The sequence below is a fragment of the Asterias rubens genome, chromosome 11 (genome assembly GCF_902459465.1).
Source record: "Asterias rubens chromosome 11, eAstRub1.3, whole genome shotgun sequence".
NCBI classification, from domain to species: Eukaryota; Metazoa; Echinodermata; class Asteroidea; order Forcipulatida; family Asteriidae; genus Asterias; species Asterias rubens.
This window is the reverse complement of record NC_047072.1, coordinates 559,281-581,602: the sequence shown is the minus strand read 5'-3', so window position 1 is coordinate 581,602 and position 22,322 is coordinate 559,281. Positions and strand designations below refer to the sequence as shown.

Here is a 22,322-nt window from a genome sequence, read left to right as displayed (position 1 = left end):
TGTTTCTCATCAAATATGAAGTTTCAGACAAAAATATTTCAAGGGATGTTTTCTACTATCATCATCACTAAACCGTGTAAGTTTTATGTAAATCTGTGACCTTCGCGATTTTTGTTTCTTACCAATTCTGTAACGTTCCTTTAAACGATCTGATGTACGATTTTGTGACTGTTGTAAATAAACCATTATCCCCCGGGATACAAACAAAGTCGTTTTCTTTTATCTGCAAATTATTCATCGTTTTTCGTGCGTGACCTCCGTGTGAATGTTTAATTAAAGGCAGTTTACACTATTGGTAATTACTCAAAATAATTATTATCATAAAACCTTTCTTGATTACGAGTAATGGGGAGAGGTTCATAGTATAACACATTTTAGAGTAACAGCCTCTCTGAAGTGACGTAGTTTTCGAGAAAGAAGTAATTTTCCACGAATTTGATTTCAAGACCTCAGATTTAGGATTTGAGGTCTCGAAATCAAGCATCTGAAAGCACAAAACTTCGTATGACCATGGTGCGACAAGGGTGTTTTTTCTTTCATTCATATCTCGTAACTTTGACGACCGATTGAGCTAAAACTTTCACAGGTTTGTTATTTTATGCATGTTGACATACACCCACTCTGAAGGCTAGTCTTTGGCAATTATCAATAGTGTCCAGTGTCTTTAAGCAAGCAGGCAATCAAGGGTGAATTTTGCACTGTAACATCCCCAAGTTAGGACTAGTTACTCGTCCAAACTCGAGACAGGATTAATCCTTGCGTTTCGTGAAATCGGCAGCTGGTAAAATAAAGGTACTGGCCTAGGCCATATTCGAAAGGATGTGCTACAATTTGTAGACCCGTTTCATGTTTCATGGAACAACAACAAGCAAAGTTCATCAACTCAACAAATTGCGCGCGCTTTTTGTACGTGTTCAGGGCTTCAGGACGAGAGAACGGAGCCCAAAGCCAAATCCAAAGCCAAAGCAGCGGATTCGAAAAAGGGCCATGGACTGCAAAGCGCGCGAGCAGTAGTCTCGTGGGGTCCAGCAGTCTCGCGAGAATATCGCCAGCCCGTCGCGGGAATCGCGGAGAGAGTCGGAACTGATGCTATCACCGCGACAGACATTCAACGACTTGTACACAATTCTCCCCAACTCTCATTTTAGTGATTTTAATATTACTCATAATAAACCAGATGTAAGGTTTTTTTATGGTTTGGACAAAACAGTCAGTTGGACAAACACAAGCTATTGTTCTGTTCTTATTTGTGAATGTACTTGTACAGATTAGTATAAATGCGCAAAGACTACTGCTGTAATGGAGTCCATGAAAATGATTCAACAAATTTTATTCAAACCTCGAGGTCACACGGTTTTTCCTCGTTGTTGTCGGGTATTGTGTATTTTTGTTAGATCTCATCTATAGGTAGGAATGGCATAATTTGCATACCACTTGTACAGTGTGGTACATGTACAGTACACGCACTGAACGTTGCGTGAGTCACTGTTGCGTTACAATGGATAAGCGCAGGCATGATGAGATAGTTGAGTCTGAGAGACCTTATTTTTAGGGTGATAGGACATTGATATAAGTGCACTACGTCCAACACATGCAACAATCGACCTACGGATGCCATAAACGGACCTCTTAATAAATTCCAATTGGAAAAGCACCAAAGTGACAACCAAACTATGCAGAGACAGTGATCCCAGACTTGAAATCGAGTCTACAAAAGGACCATGGTCAAAGTGCACTACGTCCTGAACTATGCGACAATCGCCATTACGGTGTATATAGCTGTCAAAAACTTTCAAGTAGGCTTAAGTAACTGATCTGCGTATATCACCAGCAACCAAACTACAAGAAAAGAGAACAACAATGGGGTGCAATTTTCTCCAAAGTGTATCAAGTTGGTTTGTTAAAACCTTCAAAGATGGCGGTCTTCTTGGATGGTTTGCTGTTCTGGGTTTATTTTCATCATGGATAGCGTGGGTAGGATTGATTAAGGGTCTTGCTGTGATGTTACCAACTCTACAAGAACAATTCAACGCTTCGACTTGGTTAGTTGGCTGGATGATTGCTATTATAGACGCCAGTATGCAGATTTCAGGTAAGCTAATTTGATTGTAAACACTAAAAATAGAGGTGTGGATCGGGTCACTTGGTGCTGGCCCCAGGTGCATGCACTGACGTCACCACGAGAAGGGTAAGTGGTCGTTCGATTAGCTCATGGCAGGGGCTCACCAGGATGCGTAATTTTTTTTCCAGGAAGAACGTGGTTTATTATCTGTACACGCTCGTCCTGAAAAAAAAAATACGCCACCCGGATGAGCACACCGGGGTCGACCCGGGGAAGCTATCGAACGCACCAATATTGTACCAGATTTGAAGAATCTATATTATTCGGTATGTATAAATAGGCCCTTGGCGACTCATGCCAAAACCATGACTATTTTTGCCCGATTACACTTTTCGGTTGAACAGCAGAGAAAAACTGAAACTGATGAAAAGAAGAAAAAATCTAAACAGTGTGACGAGAACAATTTAGAAAGGGTCGTTTGCTAAGTTGAAGCATGCGGTTGTAACATTTTACAAAATGTGTGTGAAAGGATAATTTTTTTTCTACTGTCCAAATTCTCTTGCAAAATCTTGTCACACATTGCTACAGTTTACAAACTTGCTAAAATTAAGCAAGGGACCCCAGTTAAATTGCTGGCGTGTGAATAGCACTATAGGGGAACAAGGGAAAGTCCTCATATAGATAGCAATAAATATTGATACAATAATATGATAGGCAAAAGATAAAGGTTGATACACTGCAGCACATGAAAATGTCCGAAGAGAGGCAAACGAATGAAGGAAACAACCGGCAACAGTTTGAACTAGAAAAAAGAAGAGACATTGGAAAAATAAGCAATGCAAAGACCAAGCTACACATTTTATTATTCTTGTCTTTAATTTCACAGCTTTATTTGCCTCTCCACTACGAGAGAAACTAGGAGTGCGAGTTGTGGTCATGGTGAGTGGGTTACTCGTCGGTGGTTCGCTGATAGCTTCGGCTTATGCCACCAGTTTGTCTCAGATAACGGTTCTACTCACTCTAGCTGCCGGTAAGTAAGACATGGAAGCAAAAACTGCGTTATGACTTTAAAGACAGTGGACGCTATTGGTAATTGTCAAAGACAAGTCTTCTCTCTTGGTATATCTCAACATATGCATATAATAACAAACCTGTGAAACTTTGAGCTCAATCGGTCGTCGAAGAAGAGAATAATGAAAAAAAAAAACACAATTGTCACACAAAGTTGTGTGTGTTCAGATGATTGATTTCGAGACCTCAAATTCTAAATCTGAGGTCTCGAAATCAAATTCGTGGAAAATTACTTCTTTCTCGAAAACTACTCCAATTCAGAGGGAGCCGTTTCTCACAATGTTTTTTACCACCAACCTCTCCCCATTACTCGTCACCAAGTAAGGTTTTATACTAATAAATACTTTTAATTTACCAATAGTGTACACTGCTTAAAAAAAAAAAAATCAAGAAGAAATAAAATGGCGAACGAAGTGTTTTGAAGTCCAACGTCAGAGTGGGGTCGGGTCAACGTTGGATCAACGTCCTCGACGTTGGCCCGATGGAAAAATCATCATCATAGCAACGTCACTTGCCAACGGTTGCCCAACCAAAAATGTGTACGTTGGGCCGACGATACATGTAAGCTGGGCAGGATGTAAACCTGAGTTTCTTTTGACAACACTATAACTATTGATATTTTCCACTCCAAACAGGGCCTGCGGTTGGTTTTTCACTCATTGTTAGTAAAGAATTGGTTGGACGCTGCTTTAATGAAGCAAGCACAACAGCTTTCGGCGTGGGAATACTTGGCGGTTCCCTTGCCTTCGTCACCTGCGTACCCTTAACGCAATTCTTCTTGGATGTTTACGGCTGGAGGGGAACCATGCTGCTACTTGGGGCGATATTTTCCCATCTTGCTGTCTGTGGAGCTTTAATGAAAGAACCCGCTGTAAAAAGAAGTAACGATGAATATCAAAGAGTTGCTTTAAATGACGACACCGGTGATGGAGAACCAACATCAAACAGCCGTTGTTGCTCTTGTTTTAACAGTGTTCACTCATTCATCAGCCAGACTTTCAAGCTTGGTTTATTCTCCTTACCAGCATTTTGGCTTATAATCTTCATGTGCAACATTTGGATGATGATGAACGTAGCTTGGGTCATATATTTTGTGGTATACACAACCGTATCCAAGGGGTTTTCGCTTGGAGACGCTTCCAACTTTGTCGTCAGTTATGGAATTGGGAGAATAATTAGCAGTTTAACAGTTGGGCCGTTGGTCAAAAACTTTCAGGTACTAAGTCTAAGCAACTCTGCGTGGTTAGGACTTGGACTATTCATATCGTCGTTGTATTATCTCATTGATCCCTGGCTGATGTCCTATTGGCCAATCATTGTGGCAGCTTTCATCTGCGGATATTTCACAGTGATGGTACACATACAAGTTGACCTCGTCATTATAGAGTCATTTGGTGCTGATCAAATGGGATTCTTTATGGGTTGGAATGGACTTTTCACTGGAGTGACCGGGCTCTTCACATTGTATTTACCAGGTAAGGATTATTATATTAGAGGGTAGAGTCCAGTAAAAATAAATGCATACATTTTGTTCAATGGGAACATGTCAAGGGATCATTGGGGTTCGGAGTCAGTCAAACACTAGACTTGACTCAAGTCGCAATCCCGTGCCATCGCCAGAAAACTATTGCTTTGTAAAGCTCTGCATTCCCCCCAACATGTTCCGCACGCATTCTCGGGACCACATTTTGACGGCGAGGGCGCACTGCTATATACGGCTTGTCTGCTAGTTGGCGCGATATGCCCAGGGACCTCTCACGCGAGAACGGGACGTGAATCAAGTCCAGTCAAACACTGATGAGGGAGTCATTTTGGTAAAAAAGTTGTTCAACACTATATAACGCAAACAGCTGTAAAGCATTTGTCTTAACATTTCTTTTATTTCTATTTCACTTATAAGAATGCACGTCTTTTTACGAGACTATTCACTAAGGATAACTATCTATTCTGACCCCTCATTTATCTTATTTCATTTTAGGGGTACTCTACGACCTTTATGGTAGTTATACCATTAGCTTCATTCTGATGGGAGGCGTGCAACTTCTCACTGTGGTGGCTCTACTCGCTTTAGTCTGGCTGCGAAGACGCCGTCCAGTCAGCCTCTGAAGGGAGGTGTCCACTGTCTCATTGTGGTGGCTCTTACTCGCTTGAGTCTGGCTGCGAACGTCCCAGCCAGCCTCTGATGGGAGGTGCCCAGCTAACATGCATGCGTTGAGCCAACGTCGGTGAACGTCGGCTTCAAAACACATGTTAAACATACGATAGGAAGGTCCAACATAATGCCGACATTGGGCCGGTGTCCCAGGGAATTCTGCTGTCCGCCGGAGGGGGTCCCCGTACGAGAAATTAGCGAGCTTTCTCAAGACGACGGGAGGGAGCAAGGCGACGGTAAACAACATTCTCAGCATATTTGTTTTCACAGGGAAGATGAGGCCACTGGCACCAAGTGGTGGTGTGAGCAAAGACGGAAGATGGAACAAGGAGCTGGCGTGTACACATGTACACATGTAGAGTACTTGTATGCAATATACGAGTAGAGAGTACTCTTGACACGCTTGGTTGGTTGCGCCTAATATGTGAGAAAGAAGGTTCAACCATGGAGGAATAAATTAATTGATTCCTCCATGGTTCAACACGCCCATTAATGCTAAGTGGCCTCATCGTCTGGGGAAAAAAAATACGCCGTAAGGGATTACTGATTACAATAGAGATCGCTATAAGGAAAATCGATCAACGCATGCGCCAAACATAAGTAGTCTCCGTGTTGCGTGATTGGGAACGCTATTTTTGGTGAAACAACGTCCGGTCTGTATGCCAACGGAGTGATGTCGTTTGTTGTACACGTTGTATGGTGAGGGAGCCTTGTGATAGACTTGATTCAAGCCCCGTTCTCGTGCGACAAGTCCCTAATCATATCCGACGTCAAACATGTAGCTGTTGTGGTCCCGGGAATGGCCAAGCAAAGGTTGGGGATGCATTAAGCCTCGCAAAAGTTGTCTGATGTTAAGGCGATGGGACTGGACATAAAAGGACCCTCACGGGTGCGGGGGGGGGGGGGGTTGCGGGGGGGGGGGGGGGGGCAGATGATCTCCTGCCACACCGGCATTGGATAGCTGAGACCATAGAGTAAGGACATGGACTGGAGGGAGCTATAGCTCCATGGATGGACCGACTGATCATTTTATGCAAATTTTAAGGCGTCAAAGCTGTTCTATATGAAATCTTACAAAAGGCCCTATGTAAGTTATTTGGGATTTCTTTTGCCATTATCGAAGGTACGGGCAATGTTTCTGTATCTTGATTATCGAATAATATTTAAAATCGATAGTAGCAAACACGGTAATTTTCACTTGTTTAGTACCCCATCATGTGCATACAAATATACCAAACCTGTGATAATTGAACTCTTATTCATCAAAGTTGATAGAGAAAAATGGACGAAAACCACCCTTGTCGCACAAGTTGTGTGCTTTCGATGCTTGAATTCGAGACAAACGGGCAACTATTCTGCCAACTCCACCCCCCCCCCAACATTGGACGGGCGGAGCAACTTGCTTTGCCAGTCTACACTAGTGTGTGACGGTCGTTCACGTTGTTTGACTCAAACTTCAAATTGGGTCCACTTTTTTTGAGACCACACGTTTGTACCTCGTTCGAAAATGATTTACTAAGTTTATCAATTTGTATTTAATACAATATAATTAATAAACTAATTGAATTTAAAATAATTATTTACTAAAGTTTGTATTATTTTGATGCTATAAAAAAAAAATATATATATTAAAAACAATAAAATAATATATACAATCATAAGAACGGCTGACTAGCAGTGCTGCGAAACAAGGTCACCGAAGAGGGCGCACTCTACAACCGGCGAAAAAATGGCTGCCTGCAAGTTTTCACTTTTGGTAAAAAAATCTCGATTTATTTTCATAAAATTGTCACTAAAATATTCACTGCTTAACCTCTAAATTCAGATACAGAAGTTAATGGTTATTGATACTTTAGCAGTGTCGAGTAAACGTTTTTTTATATTGTTTATAAAGACATTTTCGCCTGGCTTTAAACTTACTTAGCCTGGTGTTAGTTTCTTTTTAATTTCAACATGTTCAAAACTTTCGGCTGCAACACCAGTTTATTCTATCCAATCGGTCAAATCCACTTCGTATCCCTGAACTTGGCCCCAGCACGTCTGGTATCTAAATCGGAATCTTTCGCATTTTTTGAAAAACCTTCTGCAACGATTTGCATCATAAAACTTACCACTGCCCACTCATGCTTCTGAAGTTGTAATTTAGACTTCTAGACTTCTAAATTCTAGTTGGCCCTAGCCTGGTCTTAGCTAGAGATTCTGAATTGGTTCGTTCCACTATTCTATTTCTATCATCATGAAAGAATATGATCATCATAATTCTTATCGCCTCCATGAGCGAGGGCATTGAACCTTATATACATGTAGTTCTAGAACTAGCCCTACACCTGGAATTGTTCAATTTCAAACACTACAAGTTTTGGGTAAAAAACAAATGAATTTTGAGTGTGAACTTTCTCAACGATCTTTAGTTGCGATAACGTAACCCTCCTGTCGGGCAGGAGGGTTACAACTTACGTTATCGCAACTAAACAATCTTGACAACTGGCTCTTTTTCGAAGCACGTTCGAAACAGAAACTGATAAATGTACAATGAGTCACTCTGCAAAATGTGACTTCTTTAGAGGTCACGGTAATAATAATATTATAATAATATCAATGATCTTTTCTTTTCTTCTACATAGGTTCGCCAGTTCAGCACCTCTGGTGTTACACACCAGCTGGTGAAGGTAAATAACAACAAGCTTGTTTCTCTTCCAAAGTCGACCCCAAACTGCCCTCCCCAACCCTTTCCAATCCCAATCATTTAAGCACAAGTACGACTTTTCTCAATGGATGGACAACCCACAACCTTTGTATCGCTAGAGTAGGTGTATTACCACTATACCACTGAGCTAGCCAGATTCCTAGAGGCAATTCAAATCCTTAGTAATAATAATAATAATAACCAGTTTTTATATAGCGCTTCTCAAAGCGCTTCCGACATTAATACCCCTGGTCACTGGGCTTTAAATCATTCCTTAAACCTTCTCAACTCCCTGGGGAGTATACAGCCTGTGGGACAATTATATGCTCTACTCGGCTGAACCAAACACAAGAACCACCTCTGCCCTCGCAGGTACCCATTTACACCTGGGTGGAGAGAAGCAATTATGTTTAAGTGTCTTGCTGAGGGACAAAAGTGTCGCGACCGGGATTCAAACCCACACTCTGCAGAAGCACCAGAGCTTATCCACTCGGCCAATACAAAAATGATGATCATTCAACGATTTAATAGATGTCAATTTATGTTGACGTTTATTCTGTTTTTATTCTGCAGCCTCCTATCCAGGTCTTCGGGATGGGTGGACGCTATGCCACTGCTTTGTATTCTGCAGCCATGAAGGAGAAGAAGCTAGAGGTCATTGAGAAGGAGCTCAAGTCAGTAGAGGTGAGAGGTCAATGCCAGAGAGGTCAAAGTTGAAGGGTCATTAGTATTAGGTCATGACTCAGATTGGACTACGTACTTCAACTACAAATCTGAATGAGTGTTCAAATTTACACTGGCCCGCAGGCCAGAGACCAGTGATTTAAGCATTTAATTTCCTCATTTCATCATCATGGCTCAATTTCCTAATGCGTTTAAAAATTGTCATGTGATCTCCTCTCGACCAATCAGAATGGATACTGTCTCGGGTGTTTATGAATGTATTATAAAAAGTACAATTTTGTTTTGATTTATTTTAATTGCAGGAAACTATGAAGAAGAATGCTATATTGTCGAACTTCGTCGCCAATCCAGTCATCAGAAAACAAGACAAAATCAGTAAGTTTAATAGATGGATTGCACATAGCGTCATCAACCGCCTTATTTGATCTGTACAATGAAAAGGGGCACTCGTGTATGCCATGTGCACAACTCTCAGCCAATGATAGCCTTTTATGTGTGCACGTTTCATCAAAGAGGGTGATCAATGATGTCATGTGCAATCCATCTTTAAGTAAAACAATCACAACTTTACGGAAGTGTCGCGGCCGAGCGGTTAAGAGCACCGAATTCAAACTCTTGTGTTTCTGATCAGCAGAGTGTGGTTCGAAACCCCAGCTGTGACACTTGTGTCCTTAAGCGAGACACTTAACCATTGCTTCGTCCTTCGGATGGGACGTTAACCCGTTGGTCCCATGTGTTGTAAACGCATGTAAAAGAACCCAGTGCACTTATTTAAATAGAGAAGGGGTTTGCCCCGGTGTTCCTGGCTGGATTGGCAGCATATTGCGCCACAGCACCTTGTAAACCATTACATGGTGCTTAGGATTAGGTCTTATATCTCAAAAGATTCGCCCCACTCCTTGCAGTAATAACACCTGGCGCTTTGTATCCTTTGGCAAAAGGCGCGTTATAAATACGGTTATTATTATTATTATATGACACACAAAAGAGATATGACACACAAAAGAGATATGACACACAAAAAAGATATTTTAAAGATATGGAGAAGGCAAGACTAAGGAGGAAAATGCACATTTTTCTACAACCTATAGGTTCAGTCTGCCTATAAAAATATTTCTTAAAGATTTCATACCTTCCGCTCTTCGTTTCCTGCTGTTTAAATTACTGAAGTACAAAGTTTTGTGTTCCAAGCAGTCTCCCTTTTGATTTTGCATTTTAAAAGTTGTCTTAATTTTGTGAGAGAAAATGGCAAAATTAGGTTTTTTTCTTCTGCTTTTTCCTCCAAGTTGTTCTGACAGATTTTATGAAAGGCCAGAGATTTAAAGCTGTCTAAATTTCTAGAGAGAAAATGTCAAAATGAGGGTTTTTCTGCTGTTTTTTTCTCTCCAAGGTATTCTCACAGAGTTCATGAAAGGCCAGAAGATGTCACCAATCACCATCAACTTCTTCGGTGTCATGGCGGACAACAACAGACTAGGAAAGTTGAAGGAAGTCCTTAATGCGTGGGGTCAGATCATGAGCGCGCACCGAGGAGAGGTCGTCTGTAAGGTCACCACTGCCAAGGTATGCGCATTAAGACCCTTTGCGAAGTGGCACTTGTTTAGTTAACTACACGACTATGCAAATTCTTTAATGACTTCACTCATAATGGTGTCATGGCCGCATGGTTAAGAGCACCAAATCAAGTTCTGATCCCAATTTCATAGAACTGCTTAGCACAAAATTTTGCTTATCATGAAATTTCTTCCTTGATAAAAACAAGCTCACCAACCAAATTTCCATTTGTTGCATATTGCTTGTTACTGGTATTCAGCGTGTATATTTGGTTGGTGATCCTGTTGTTATCAAGGCAAAAATTTCATGCTAAGCAAATTTTTGTGCTTAGCAGCTCTATGAAATTGGACCCTGGTTATTAAATCATCAAAGTGTGGGTTTAAATCCCGGTCGTGACATGTGTGTCCTTGAGCAAGATACTTTACTATAATTGCTCCTCTTGATGTTTGTCGTAACACAGAGTATGGACGCAAGCCAACAGAAGGAGGTTATGACTGCTCTTCAGGGATTCCTTGACAAGAAGGAAGTCATCAAACTAAACATGGCGGTAAATAAGTTTTCCTTTCCTATACAAAATAGATCGTTCATAACCAGGGCTGTATGCTTCGTTTTTGAAAGGACAAGGGCACCAAGGCATTTTCTCCTTGGCAAAGGGCACCCTATGAGGAAATTGTAAATTTCTACTGGAGCATTTCAAGGGCACCAAGGCAATGACAAGGGGGCATGGAGGAAATCGCCTCCGTGAAGTATCAGGCCTGGCACTGATCATTGTGACCTGCCAACTTAAACTGGACACTGAAACTTGTGCGCTCCGCACAATCATTTGACAGCACCCTCTTTTGACTCAATATTTAAACACTCCTCACTTTGTTTATATCACTGGTTTCCTTTGTCATTTGAACCCCTCTCTCTCAAATCATAACTTTTGAAGGGGATTGTTTTTCAAAATGTTATAAATTATCAACAGCTGTATTGCTTTATATCAAGTATTTTTTTTGTGGTCATTAATTTTTTGAGTAATTACCAAAGGTATACCCTTTCTTTAAACACTTCTATGTGTTGATCTTTTCCCTTTCAGGTGGACTCCACCATTCTCGGCGGAATGGTTGTAGAAATCGGCGACAAATACATTGACATGTCAACAGCCACTCAAGTTAAGAACATGACCAACTTGATAAAACAGAGCATTTAATTTAGCTTTGCTGACATCTGCGGCATGTTTGGATATCACCAGAGGGCGCTGTTGCATAGTAATGATACAGATTCTGTTTTAGTTTGTGCGGACAAGATGTTTTAGTCTAGTACCCAGTGTTCTCATGCATTAAGTTTGGGCCGAGTTTGAAGGATATCTGACCATGTTGCATTTGTCGATATTATTGTAGGAAGAGAGTTTTTTTAAATAGAGTTTAAAGAATTCACCGAGTCGGATCTTATGAGAAGTATGAATAAAGTTGATTGGGATAATAACTAAGGGATTACTCCATAAATAGTGTCATCAGAAAAACTTGTTAATGGACAAATGTCAGATTTTTCAGGTGGGGCTTTGACAGTTTTAAAAAATCTATACTTTGGTTGTTTTCCCTGGACACAAAGAAGATTGAAGTGTCGCCTAACATCAACCTGGGCCTAGTTTCATAGAGCTGCTTAAGCACAAAGAGTAAGCTAAACAGAACAAAATGTTGCTTACCAGAATATGGTTATCAGCTATAAAACACTGTCAAATATACCATTTGTGACTGATATCCTACTCATTTCTGCTAAGCAGGAAGTTGTTAATAACAAGTTCTGTGAAATTGGGCCCGACTGACATCTGGGCATTGAATTTATCAGCCTGTTGGTGATGACATATCTTGAAAACAAATTCTTTAAAAGGTGCATGATTGAGTTTGGAGTGTGTATTTAATTTCATGGATTTCAGAATTTATCAGACAGTTATAAGTAACCTTCAATTGAGAAGACAGTTTTACTTGGCAGCAGGGCCATAACGCTTGGTAGCACACACATTTCTGCTTAGCAAAGAAATTTGTCAAGCAGTATCTGTGAAATTGTATCAAGTTCAACTGTGTCAACTCTTAACCAGGCTTTGTAATGTCTTCACGGTATTGTTTCTTCCTTGACACAAAATACCCATAACAGTTTCAGATGCAGACAGACTCACTGTTCAACAGATTGTTCTACTATTACAATAAATCCAAATAAATATGATTGTTTTTGTGATTTGAATTTATCCAGTTCACATTGTGTCATTTTCATTTGTCTGAAATTTTTAATATCTTTAAAAATACATAAAATGATATAATGAATAGGGTAGGTGGCCTTGGCTTTCGATCCAAACCGGACCTTCTTCAGAGGCATAAAACAAGATACATAAAGATTTGTCTATGAGCGAATGTACACACTAGACACAAATGTATTCGATACTGCGACATTTGAAACCACAAGTTTGTGGGTTCGAATCATAACTACAGATTTCAGTTTAGGATCGAGGATTGAAGAAGTCAGAAGGTGTAAGGCTTTGTCTTGTAGACTCACTCCTAGGGGTAGTCTTGCTCAAGACGCACCAGCTAGCATGGTTGGACCATGGCGGAAGGAAGAGAAGGGGCTCGAACGAAGGGACTTCAAAACTCGTGGTACCGCGGTGTTTTACGACGCCTCGTAATCACCCACATTAGTTATACAGACAATGGGCGACCTGGCGTATGTGACTTTGCGCGTGCACACTTGGTTCTTCACTCAACTATGGTGTCGTATGTCGTATGGATATAACACAGAAAGAACAATTGAATACCAACCACCCTCGTGTGCTAATACCCAAATTTTGAACCACCGCTAGTGACCGGAAAGTCACAAAAAATGTTAAAATATGCCATGATGTTTCAGTGAAACACCACAAACGGTACATGAAAACGTGTATATTCACAATTTTTGTCTCCACGGGTTCTGTGCAAAGAGATCTAATCCTGCTCGTTAAACGGCCGTCCAGCTGGAGGTCTCCTTTTTTTTCCCACTGGTCAGACAGGGGCATTGTCAGGGTTTTCTTTTGTTACAAAGCACCATGTGATGGTAATAACAAGGTGCTGTGGCGCAATATGCAGCCAATCAAACCAGGAACACCGGGGGGAACGCCTTCTTTTTACATTTATTCCCAACACACAGGACCAACGGCTTTAGGTCCCATCCAAAGGATGCAGCCATAAAGTGTTTTGCTTTAGGACACAAGCGTCATGACTGAGACTTGAACCCACCCTCTTGAAACCAGGAACACCGGGGGGAAAGCCTTCTTTTTACGATAAGTGCACTGGGTTCTTTTACATACATTCCTAACACACAGGACCAACGGCATTAGGTCCCATCCAAAGGATGCAGCCATAAAGTGTTTTGCTTTAGGACACAAGCGTCATGACTGGGACTTGAACCCACTCTTTTGAAACCAGGAACACCGGGGGAAAGCCTTCTTTTTACGATTAGTGCACTGGGTTCTTTTACATACATTCCCAACACACAGGACCAATGGCTTTAGGTCCCATCCAAAGGATGCAGCAATAAAGTATCTTGCTTTAGGACACAAGTGTCATGACTGGGACTTGAACCCACCCTCTTGAAACCAGGAACACCGGGGGGGACGCCTTCTTTTTACGATAAGTGCACTGGGTTCTTTTACATACATTCCTAACACACAGGACCAACGGCTTTAGGTCCCATCCAAAGGATGCAGCAATAAAGTGTCTTGCTTTAGGACACAAGTGTCATGACTGGGACTCGAACCCACACTCTGCTGATCAGAAACATCAGAGCTTGAGCTCAGTGTTCTTATCCGCTCGACAAGGTGGAAATGTCATCATTTCAACAAACCGAAAAATGATGATCCAAATTTAAGACATTGTCCATGACAAAGACTCTCACCCTATTCTAGTCTTCATTGCAATACAATATTTAATTTCATTATTAATTTACATTATGGTTACACCATGTACAGTTTTTGTTTACCTAACAACTTGACCTTTGACACTTAATAATACTAGCTTATTAAAATATATGCAAAATGAAGTACGTAGCATTATAATAATGATTAAATCTTATAGACAGAAATTGAGCACACTAACTACATACACTTTTCAACAAAAACAAACAAAATACTGTAGCAAAATTTTTTGCGTTTAGTAGTTTACGCATGAGGTACAGCCTTAAAAATGTTTAAATGTTCTAAAGATTCTGCTTACAGTTTTTTACACTAAACAAATGGGAGGAGGTACGAGACACCAGCAGCGAATAGCAACATATTCAGAATACACTCTTAAAGGAACGCTACAGAATTGGTAAGAAACAACAATCGCGAAGATCACAGATTAACAAAAACTTACACAGTCTAATGACATGAATGATGCAGATGATCGTAGAAAACATCCCTTGAAATATTTCTGTCTGAAATTTTATATTTGATGAGAAATGAATAATCTAATTTCGCGTTTTGAGTTTATCGCTCAGTGAGCGATTAATTCATCTTTGTTTTGGCATCGATGCAATGCAAAAATTTTAATCGGTTTTTCACTATTCTCTCGTGACCCAGATGGCCGATCGATCTCAAACTTCTACAGGTTTGTCAGTTTATGTATATTGTGGATTACATAGAGTGCTTACACTGCCAGCAACTTTTTTGCTAGCAAAACCAATTCTGTAACGTTCCTTTAAGTGTGACGCATCATTACTTTGAGCCATCACTCACAAGTAAAGTGTTAGAGGACCACAGAGAATGTACTGTAGTACGTGTAGTTCTTGTTGAAGAAACAAGAACAAGTTTTTTTTTAAATGTCTTTAAAAAAGTGTTTGTACAAATGTTTTGCATGAGTAGCCACAACTTTGTACCCACACTTACTGGATTCGCATGTGATAACTTGCCACCAACCATCCAACAATGCTATCTTCACAAGCAACTTGGGTTTTAGCTTTGACAGCAAAAGTTTCTCACACTCAAAGTTTGGGGGATAAAAACTGATATGTTTTTCCACATAACCACATTATGCTTCTAAGTAAAATGATTTTCAAATTGCTTCATACTACCAAAAGCTGCTTTACTTTTAACCAAGTAAGTATATTGCCATTAATTTTAAGAGTGACTACCAAATGTATTCTTTTCTGTAATATGGAAAATCTTTAAAGCCATTGGACCCTTTTGGTACAGAAAAGAAAAAAAAAGTTCACAGATTTACAAATAACTTACAGGGTTTACAGAAGGCAATGGTGAAAGACTTCTCTTGAAATATTATTCCATGAAATGCTTTACTTTTTGAGAAAACAGCAAAACAATATAAATTCTCGTTAACGAGAATTACGGATTTATTTTAAACACATGACACGGCGAAATGCGCGGATACAAGGGTGGGTTTTCTCCCAACTCCGATGACCGATTAAGCCCAAATTTTCACAGGTTTGTTATTTGATATAGAAGTTGTGATACACGAAGTGTGGGCCTTGGACAATACTGTTTACTGAAAGGGTCCAATGGCTTTAACATCACATACTCGAAAATAGCCCAAGAGACTTAACTTCCTGCAGGCACGATTTGTACACAGCTCTATGAAAGACAACAATCAGTATTTAGATTGTTGTCAATTTCTGACAAGAAGAAATCGCAGGGGTACATCTCAAAACGTGTCCAGTTGTTACTTTAATATCTCTTTATTTCAGTGGAAATGAAGACATAAAATGTATCTTGCCTACCAAAAAGGCCCTGGATTGTACAAGGTCATCCTTTTTGTGAACAAATGTTACATGGTACTTAAGCTCGGAATTTCCTTCCTCCCAAAAGCCAACAAGCTTTACCCCAAAACAAAGTTAACACTTTATTTTATGCACAAACTATAAACTATAAGCACATAGTTTTGGTCCAATAAAATACTCATGATTAATATAAATTAATTTGTCATTTTCAAATTGGCTAGAAAAAATTAGTTTTCTGACACTATTTTTTGGTGTACAGGGATCGTTAATTGTTAGTATTTTAGTAGGTGTCTTTGTCACCCGGGGTCTCCCAACTGGGGGCAATTGATATCCTCATCTGGGTAGAAGTATACCCAAATTGGGATAAGTGGGTAACAATTAGTATATCCTTTAAATATTTATAATGAGTAGGGTAGATGGCCTTAGCTTTCGATCCAAACCGGACCTTCTTCAGAGGCATAAACACGTACAAACAAATACACCCGTTTATAGAAAAAAGGGGGAAAGATATTAAGGTAAGGATCCACGTTTAATTAAATACCTGAACTGGGGCATTTACCACCCACCATCCAAGCTACAACATCTTTCCCTTAAACTTTAGTCCTGAATTTGCAAAAAGTTGTTTTGGGCACTCTACTAAAAAAAATAGTAACTTAAGCCACCCATACATGAATGTGTAGTATGAGTAAACATTGGCAAGAATGCAATTATAAAAACCCATCAGTAAAGAAATGTGTTTAGCTATAAATTGTAAGAGTTAGCAGATCCCAATCAGGCAATTCAATAGCAATTAAATTCTCAGATTCGATCAGCTGTGGTTTAAAACTGCACTTAACGTGGGTCTTAAACTAACCATTAATATCATCACCTTTTAATACTTTATGGTCTCAGCTTTGGGTAGTTTTGATAAATATTTTCAAACAGTTTCTCAAATTGTTTGCAGTACCTGAAACTACCAAGACAAGTTCCAAGTGAACAAAAATGTACTGAAAATAATTTAATGCTTATATTTTGTTTTATTACAAACCGAAAAAAGCAATCTCCACTCACAAAAAGATCATAAGTTATATCACATTTAATGTTTTTTGTTTTTGTGGAAGGGGAATAAAAAACGGAATGGTCTGTTAAAGTTATTCATTATTATATATAGTTTCAAGTTCATAAACCTTTCAAATATCTTTTTACAATGTTTTTGCTCTCTCATTTTTCACAATTTCATCTTTTTGATACAAAGTTAAATTTATATTATGCTTTAAAATTATTCTGTTGAAATATAAAGGCAGGGGGGGAACACAGAATAAAATAGAAGATTTCATTTTAATTGTGAAATTAGAAGTTTTTTCTTTGTTCATTTTGGTGTCCACAAGGGAATTATTCTTGAGAAAAGCGAATAACAAAACAAACGCAAGTCCCCACAAATGCGTATTCAAAAGACTGCACGTAAGTTTTTCACATGTTTCATAAGAATGGTTAGCAAATTTAACCTAGTTGCACAACACTAGCTTTGGTACGTCATGAGCACCGCATGTTGAAAGTGATTAAGCTGAACAATCAGGTTCTATCTCTACTTGGCCCAAATTTTATAGAGCTGCTTAATCAGGAAATATTGCTTAATAACTTTCTGCTAAGCAAAAATAAGCAGGATACCATTTGGAGATTGCACATGTGGCAAAGACATTTTGGCTGGTGACCTTCATAAGCATGATTTTGTTGTGCTTGTAGCTACTGTTTGTGCTTAAGCAGCTCTATGAAATTGGACACTAGTCAACAAAGATGGGGGTCTAGTTTGATGTGACACTTAACCTGACAGCTCTACCTGCTAAGCAAAAATTGCCAGGATACCAGTCGGAGATTGCACATGTGATAAAAGATATTTTGGCTGGTGACCTTAATCTGGTAAGCATGATTTTGCTGTGCTCATAGCTACTGTTTGTGCTTAAGTAGCTCTAAGAATTCTCCAAGCGTTAAGATTTCTCAAAGAGATGGAGGTCTAGTTTGACATGAACCTCGCCGGTAGAAACCTCGTGAAGTAAAAGCTGTTTAGTAAGAGGGCCACGTCCTTTAGCCTCCTTGATGACATCTGCCACACGGACTTCAGTCCGACCAAGAAAATCTGCAGAATAAATGATAAAATTATGAGTTTAGGATTTTTTTTTCAGCTTGTCTGTTTCTTCCTGATTGTCTTGTGGCTTTGTTTCTGCTTCTTTTGGTTTAGTTCACATGGTTTTGTTTGTTTGTATTTATTAATTGAGATGTTTGTTTGATAATTTGTTTTTTCTTCGTTCAGTTGTTTGTTTTGTTAAATGTTGTGTAACTGTTTGTGGCCTTAAGAACTTTGTCTTATGCGGGTAGGAATGACACACCTCTTGGTGACAGTGCAGGGACTTTTGTCAGTCCTGACCAACCTGGATTGTCGATGTCTTTTCTGTTGTAAGAACTTTATTATTAACAGTTTCTACTGCTTGCCCCTTTTTACAATCTAGTTATGGAAAGTTTGTCCGCCATACAGTTATTATGAGCAAAAGTGACACCATGAGTACGTTCATTTGTTCTTTTAAGCATTAAATCCAGTAAGACTGGCTGTTTTTATTTATTTGTGCTCCTTTTTGTCAAAGTCTTGCCCTTGTTGGTATCTCATCTTTGAAAGATGAGAGTAAAAAGAGTAGAAATTGATACAATAACTCATTGATTTCCAAAAGAAAAATTGTTCTTTTTTTTAAATAAAAATGCTTTGTACCATTTGGAGAGAAGAGGTCTCGGTCGTACACTGTAATACACAAAACATCTTGTTCCAGATCTTTCACAGTGAACTGCATAGAGGCGTCCCAGACTGGACTTAACGTGTCTGGAACCACTTTTGTCTTATGCTCCTGGGATCCCATACGGACCTCGCAGTAAGGGTCGGCACGACCTAAAGAGAGATTGTTTATGATAAAACAACATTTAGTTTACTAGTGAACATGAGTGCATTTATATTTTTGTTATTATTTATTCAGCATATAAACCACACATTAAATACATTCATAAACTAAACAAAATCCAGGGACATTTAATCCCGGAATTTAAGAAATTTACCAAAAAACTTTAGCCTTCAATTCCGATATCTCTGGCCACACCAACAAAAATATACACCTGTCCAGACAAGCGCACCAGAGCTGCGCCAAACCAAATAGATTAAGAGCAACTCTAGGTCGACCCAAATAAATTTTGGTTTCAGACAGGCAAACTTAACGTAACATTTCCAGTGGCTGATGGGGCTCATGATAAGATCAACGTCTGAAACCAAAATGCTCCTGAGTCATTCAAAACGACTGCAACAGTCGATCTTTCGACTTCTAGCGCCTATCCAGTCGCTCCTAACTGTTTCAGACATAAAACTTTTCATGTACTTTTTTTTCAGAATATAGTTCAGCGTGACTCTGGAGAGCCCATCTGGAACTGGTGGAAAGGCCGAGTCACACTGCAGCGATAATGAAAACGATAACGATAATGACGCCAGGAGAACGCAATCTATTGGTTGAATTACTCCACGCAGAATTCGCCCATGCTTATTCAACCAATCGAGGGCATGCATTTTTAACATTTTGGGTTCAAGGCCTGTGTGTGACCGGGCCTTAAAGACAGTGGACACTATTGGTAATTGTCAAAGACCAGTCTTCTCACTTGTTGTATCTCAACATATGCATTAAATAACAAACCTGTGAAAATTTGAGCTCAATCGGTCATCAAACTTCCGAGATAATAATGAAAGAAAAAATACCCTTGTCACACGAAGTTGTGTGCGTTTAGATAGTTGATTTCGAGATCTCAAGTTCTAAACTTGAGGTCTCGAAATCAAATTCATGGAAAATTACTTCTCTCTCAAAAACTATGGCACTTCAGAGGAAGCCATTTCTCACAATGTTTTATACCATCAACCTCTCCACATTACTGGTCACCAAGAAAGGTTTTATGCTAATAATTATTTTGAGTGATTACCAATGTCCACTGTCTTTAAGAGACAGATGAGAAAACAAGTGGCAAAGGCAATAACAACAAAATACAACAGTGTGGTCAAAAATATAAAAGCACAAAAATTGGTACAGCAGGGCAAGAAATACCCCATTATTACCCAGATAAAATAAAGAAATTAGATACATGTCTCACAGAACACAAATGCTTAGTTCAACTTACCAGTGACATTATTTGATGGTTTAAGGTCATGACCTTCCATAATGACCACTAACAATCGGCCATAACCTCTGCTTCTCATTGAACGAGCTGCAACAAAAACAACAAGAACAAAACATTTTCAGAAAAACAAATCAAATTGCTTTAAAGAGGTCAAAGCTAAAATCATGTTCGGCAGCATCTTGGTATAAGCTACTTGATGAAGCTATGGTCTTTGATTTAAAGGGTTTAAGTGGACACTATTGTTAATTACTCAAAATATTTATTGGCATACTGCTTGGTGACAAGTAATGGGGAGAGGTTGATGGTATAAAACATTGTGAGAAACGGCTCCATCTGAAGTGCCATAGTTTTACATGTTTTAGATAAAGACGTAATATTCCACAAATTTGGTTTCGAGACCTCAGATTTAGAACTTGAGCATGTTGAGGTCTCGAAATCAACCATCTAAATGCACACAACTTCATTACTATGTCGCAAGTTCGATGACAGATTGAGCTCAAATTTTCACAGGTTTGTTATTTTATGCTTATGTTGAGATACACCAACTGTGAAGGCTAGTCTTTGACACAACTACCAATAGTGTCCACTGCCTTTAAATGCCATTTTATTATAACCATTATGACAATTAAAATCAATAATAAAATTGGCAAACATGAGCTTGCACACCCAACTCCTGAAGCCAGCCGGTTTCAAACAGCTCTTTATCAGCCGTTTAGTTAAAATTAAAACCCCTACGTGATATGCTCTCCACCGATAGGAAAAGCGGAACTGTCTGGGGTTTATATGAATCTGTATTATTATTATTAATTAAAGCCATTATACACTTTCGGTAAACAGTATTGTCCAAGTCCCACACTTCGTGTATCACAACTTATACATAAAATAACAATCCTGTGGAAATTTGGGCTCAATCGGACATCGGAGTCGGGAGAAAATAACGGGAAAACCCACTTCTGTTTTCGCGCGTTTCGCCGTGTCATGACATGTGTTTATAAAACAAATCCGTAATTCTCGCTAACGAGAATTTATATTGTTTTACCGTTTTCTCAAAAAGTAAAGCATTTCATGGACTAATATTTCAAGAGAAGTCTTTCACCACTACCTTCTGTAAACCCTGTAAATAATTTGTAAATCTGTGATTTTTTGATTTGTTTTCTGTACCGAAAGGGTCCAATGGCTTTAAGAAGATTTTGTCAAGAACCAACCTCTCTGTATTTTTTCTCGTTTCTTCTTCTCTGTCTCGATATAATTCTTGGAGGCGGCTTGAATCTTATCGATCCAGCGGTTCTTGTCGTTATTACTCTCTCCTCTGAGGGCGTACACCTTATCGATGTGGTTGATGTTGAAGAGGAAATCGTTAGAGCCCGGTTCGCTCGCCGACTTCACGTCAACCTCGTTGAGAAATAATGGCTGAAGAAATCAAGAGAGGGTTATTTACTTATTAACTTATCTTGGTTAAAAAACACAAAACATGGTCTGTAGTGTCAAAAAGTTAAAACTAAAAATGTCATGCCTACAAAATCAACATTAAGTAATATAAAGACAATCAAAAACGTACGCTAGCTAGCTAGATATAAGAAGTTATCCCCCCAAAATATGGTAAAAATACAATTACTTATCTCTATTAACACAAAACATGGTCGGTAGTGTCACAAAGTTAAAACTAAAAATGGCATGCTTACAAAGTAAAGCATTAAGTAATATAAAGACAATCAAAAACCAAAAACCTAGGCTAGCTAGATATAAGAAGTTACCCCCAAAGTTATGATAAAAATACAATTACTTATCTCTGTTTAGAAACACAAAACATGGTCAGTAGTGTCACAAAGTTAAAACTAAAAATGGCATGCTTACAAAATCAAACATTAAGTAATACAAATACAATCAAAAACAAAAACCTAGGCTAGCTAGATATATAAGAAGTTACCCCCAAAACTATGAAAAAAAGTACAATTACTTATCTCTGTTTAGAAACACAAAACATGGTCTGTAGTGTCACAAAAAAAATAATAATAATAAATGCCTACAAAATAAAACATTAAGTAATATAAAGATAACCACAAACAAAAACCTAGGCCTAGCCATTAGATAAAAGAAGTAACCCCCAAAACTATTTCACCCCTTACTCCAGAAGACGATCAGAGCATACTGATCGAAACGTCGAGTTAAACCATTGTTTCTTTTCAGAACCACCCCAACTCATTTAGAGATAGTCATTACAT

The 22,322-nt window shown here is 39.1% G+C and overlaps 3 protein-coding genes across 3 annotated transcripts in view; 2 read left to right on the top strand and 1 right to left on the bottom strand.

The window, feature by feature from the left end:
* Positions 1 to 1,495: 1,495 nt before the first annotated feature.
* On the top strand, positions 1,496 to 6,160 carry LOC117296493 (monocarboxylate transporter 12-like). The gene is made up of 4 exons (XM_033779453.1): positions 1,496 to 2,092; positions 2,949 to 3,092; positions 3,769 to 4,608; positions 5,112 to 6,160. Exons 1-4 carry the CDS (start codon positions 1,861 to 1,863, stop codon positions 5,237 to 5,239), a joined length of 1,344 nt encoding a protein of 447 aa, XP_033635344.1. The 5' UTR covers positions 1,496 to 1,860; the 3' UTR covers positions 5,240 to 6,160.
* An 806-nt stretch (positions 6,161 to 6,966) lies between these two features.
* Positions 6,967 to 12,436, top strand: LOC117296492 (ATP synthase subunit O, mitochondrial-like). Its single transcript, XM_033779452.1, has 7 exons — positions 6,967 to 7,041; positions 7,910 to 7,954; positions 8,545 to 8,655; positions 8,958 to 9,030; positions 10,046 to 10,218; positions 10,670 to 10,756; positions 11,288 to 12,436. The coding sequence occupies exons 1-7, from the start codon at positions 7,015 to 7,017 to the stop codon at positions 11,399 to 11,401; spliced, it is 630 nt and encodes a 209-aa protein (XP_033635343.1). The 5' UTR covers positions 6,967 to 7,014; the 3' UTR covers positions 11,402 to 12,436.
* A 3,276-nt stretch (positions 12,437 to 15,712) lies between these two features.
* The window catches only part of LOC117296491 (intersectin-1-like), a 53,996-nt gene continuing 47,386 nt past the window's right edge, over positions 15,713 to 22,322 (bottom strand). Inside the window, exons 38-41 of the mRNA XM_033779451.1 lie at positions 21,306 to 21,510; positions 20,101 to 20,187; positions 18,665 to 18,838; positions 15,713 to 18,040 (exon numbers count right to left, since the gene is read on the bottom strand). Coding sequence (XP_033635342.1) covers positions 17,892 to 18,040; positions 18,665 to 18,838; positions 20,101 to 20,187; positions 21,306 to 21,510 — 615 coding nt within the window. The 3' untranslated portion in view covers positions 15,713 to 17,891. The remainder of the gene's footprint in view (positions 18,041 to 18,664; positions 18,839 to 20,100; positions 20,188 to 21,305; positions 21,511 to 22,322) is intronic.

Bases quoted from the DNA above. Each gene is read 5' to 3' on its own strand.
- LOC117296493 (XM_033779453.1), top strand. From the start codon at position 1,861: ATGGGGTGCAATTTTCTCCAAAGTGTATCAAGTTGGTTTGTTAAAACC. The intron at 3,093-3,768 runs GTAAGTAAGACA...CACTCCAAACAG, and splicing joins TCTACTCACTCTAGCTGCCG to GGCCTGCGGTTGGTTTTTCA. The intron at 4,609-5,111 runs GTAAGGATTATT...ATTTCATTTTAG, and splicing joins CTTCACATTGTATTTACCAG to GGGTACTCTACGACCTTTAT.
- LOC117296492 (XM_033779452.1), top strand. From the start codon at position 7,015: ATGGCTGCCTGCAAGTTTTCACTTTTG. The intron at 7,955-8,544 runs GTAAATAACAAC...TTTATTCTGCAG, and splicing joins TTACACACCAGCTGGTGAAG to CCTCCTATCCAGGTCTTCGG. The intron at 8,656-8,957 runs GTGAGAGGTCAA...TTTTAATTGCAG, and splicing joins AGGAGCTCAAGTCAGTAGAG to GAAACTATGAAGAAGAATGC.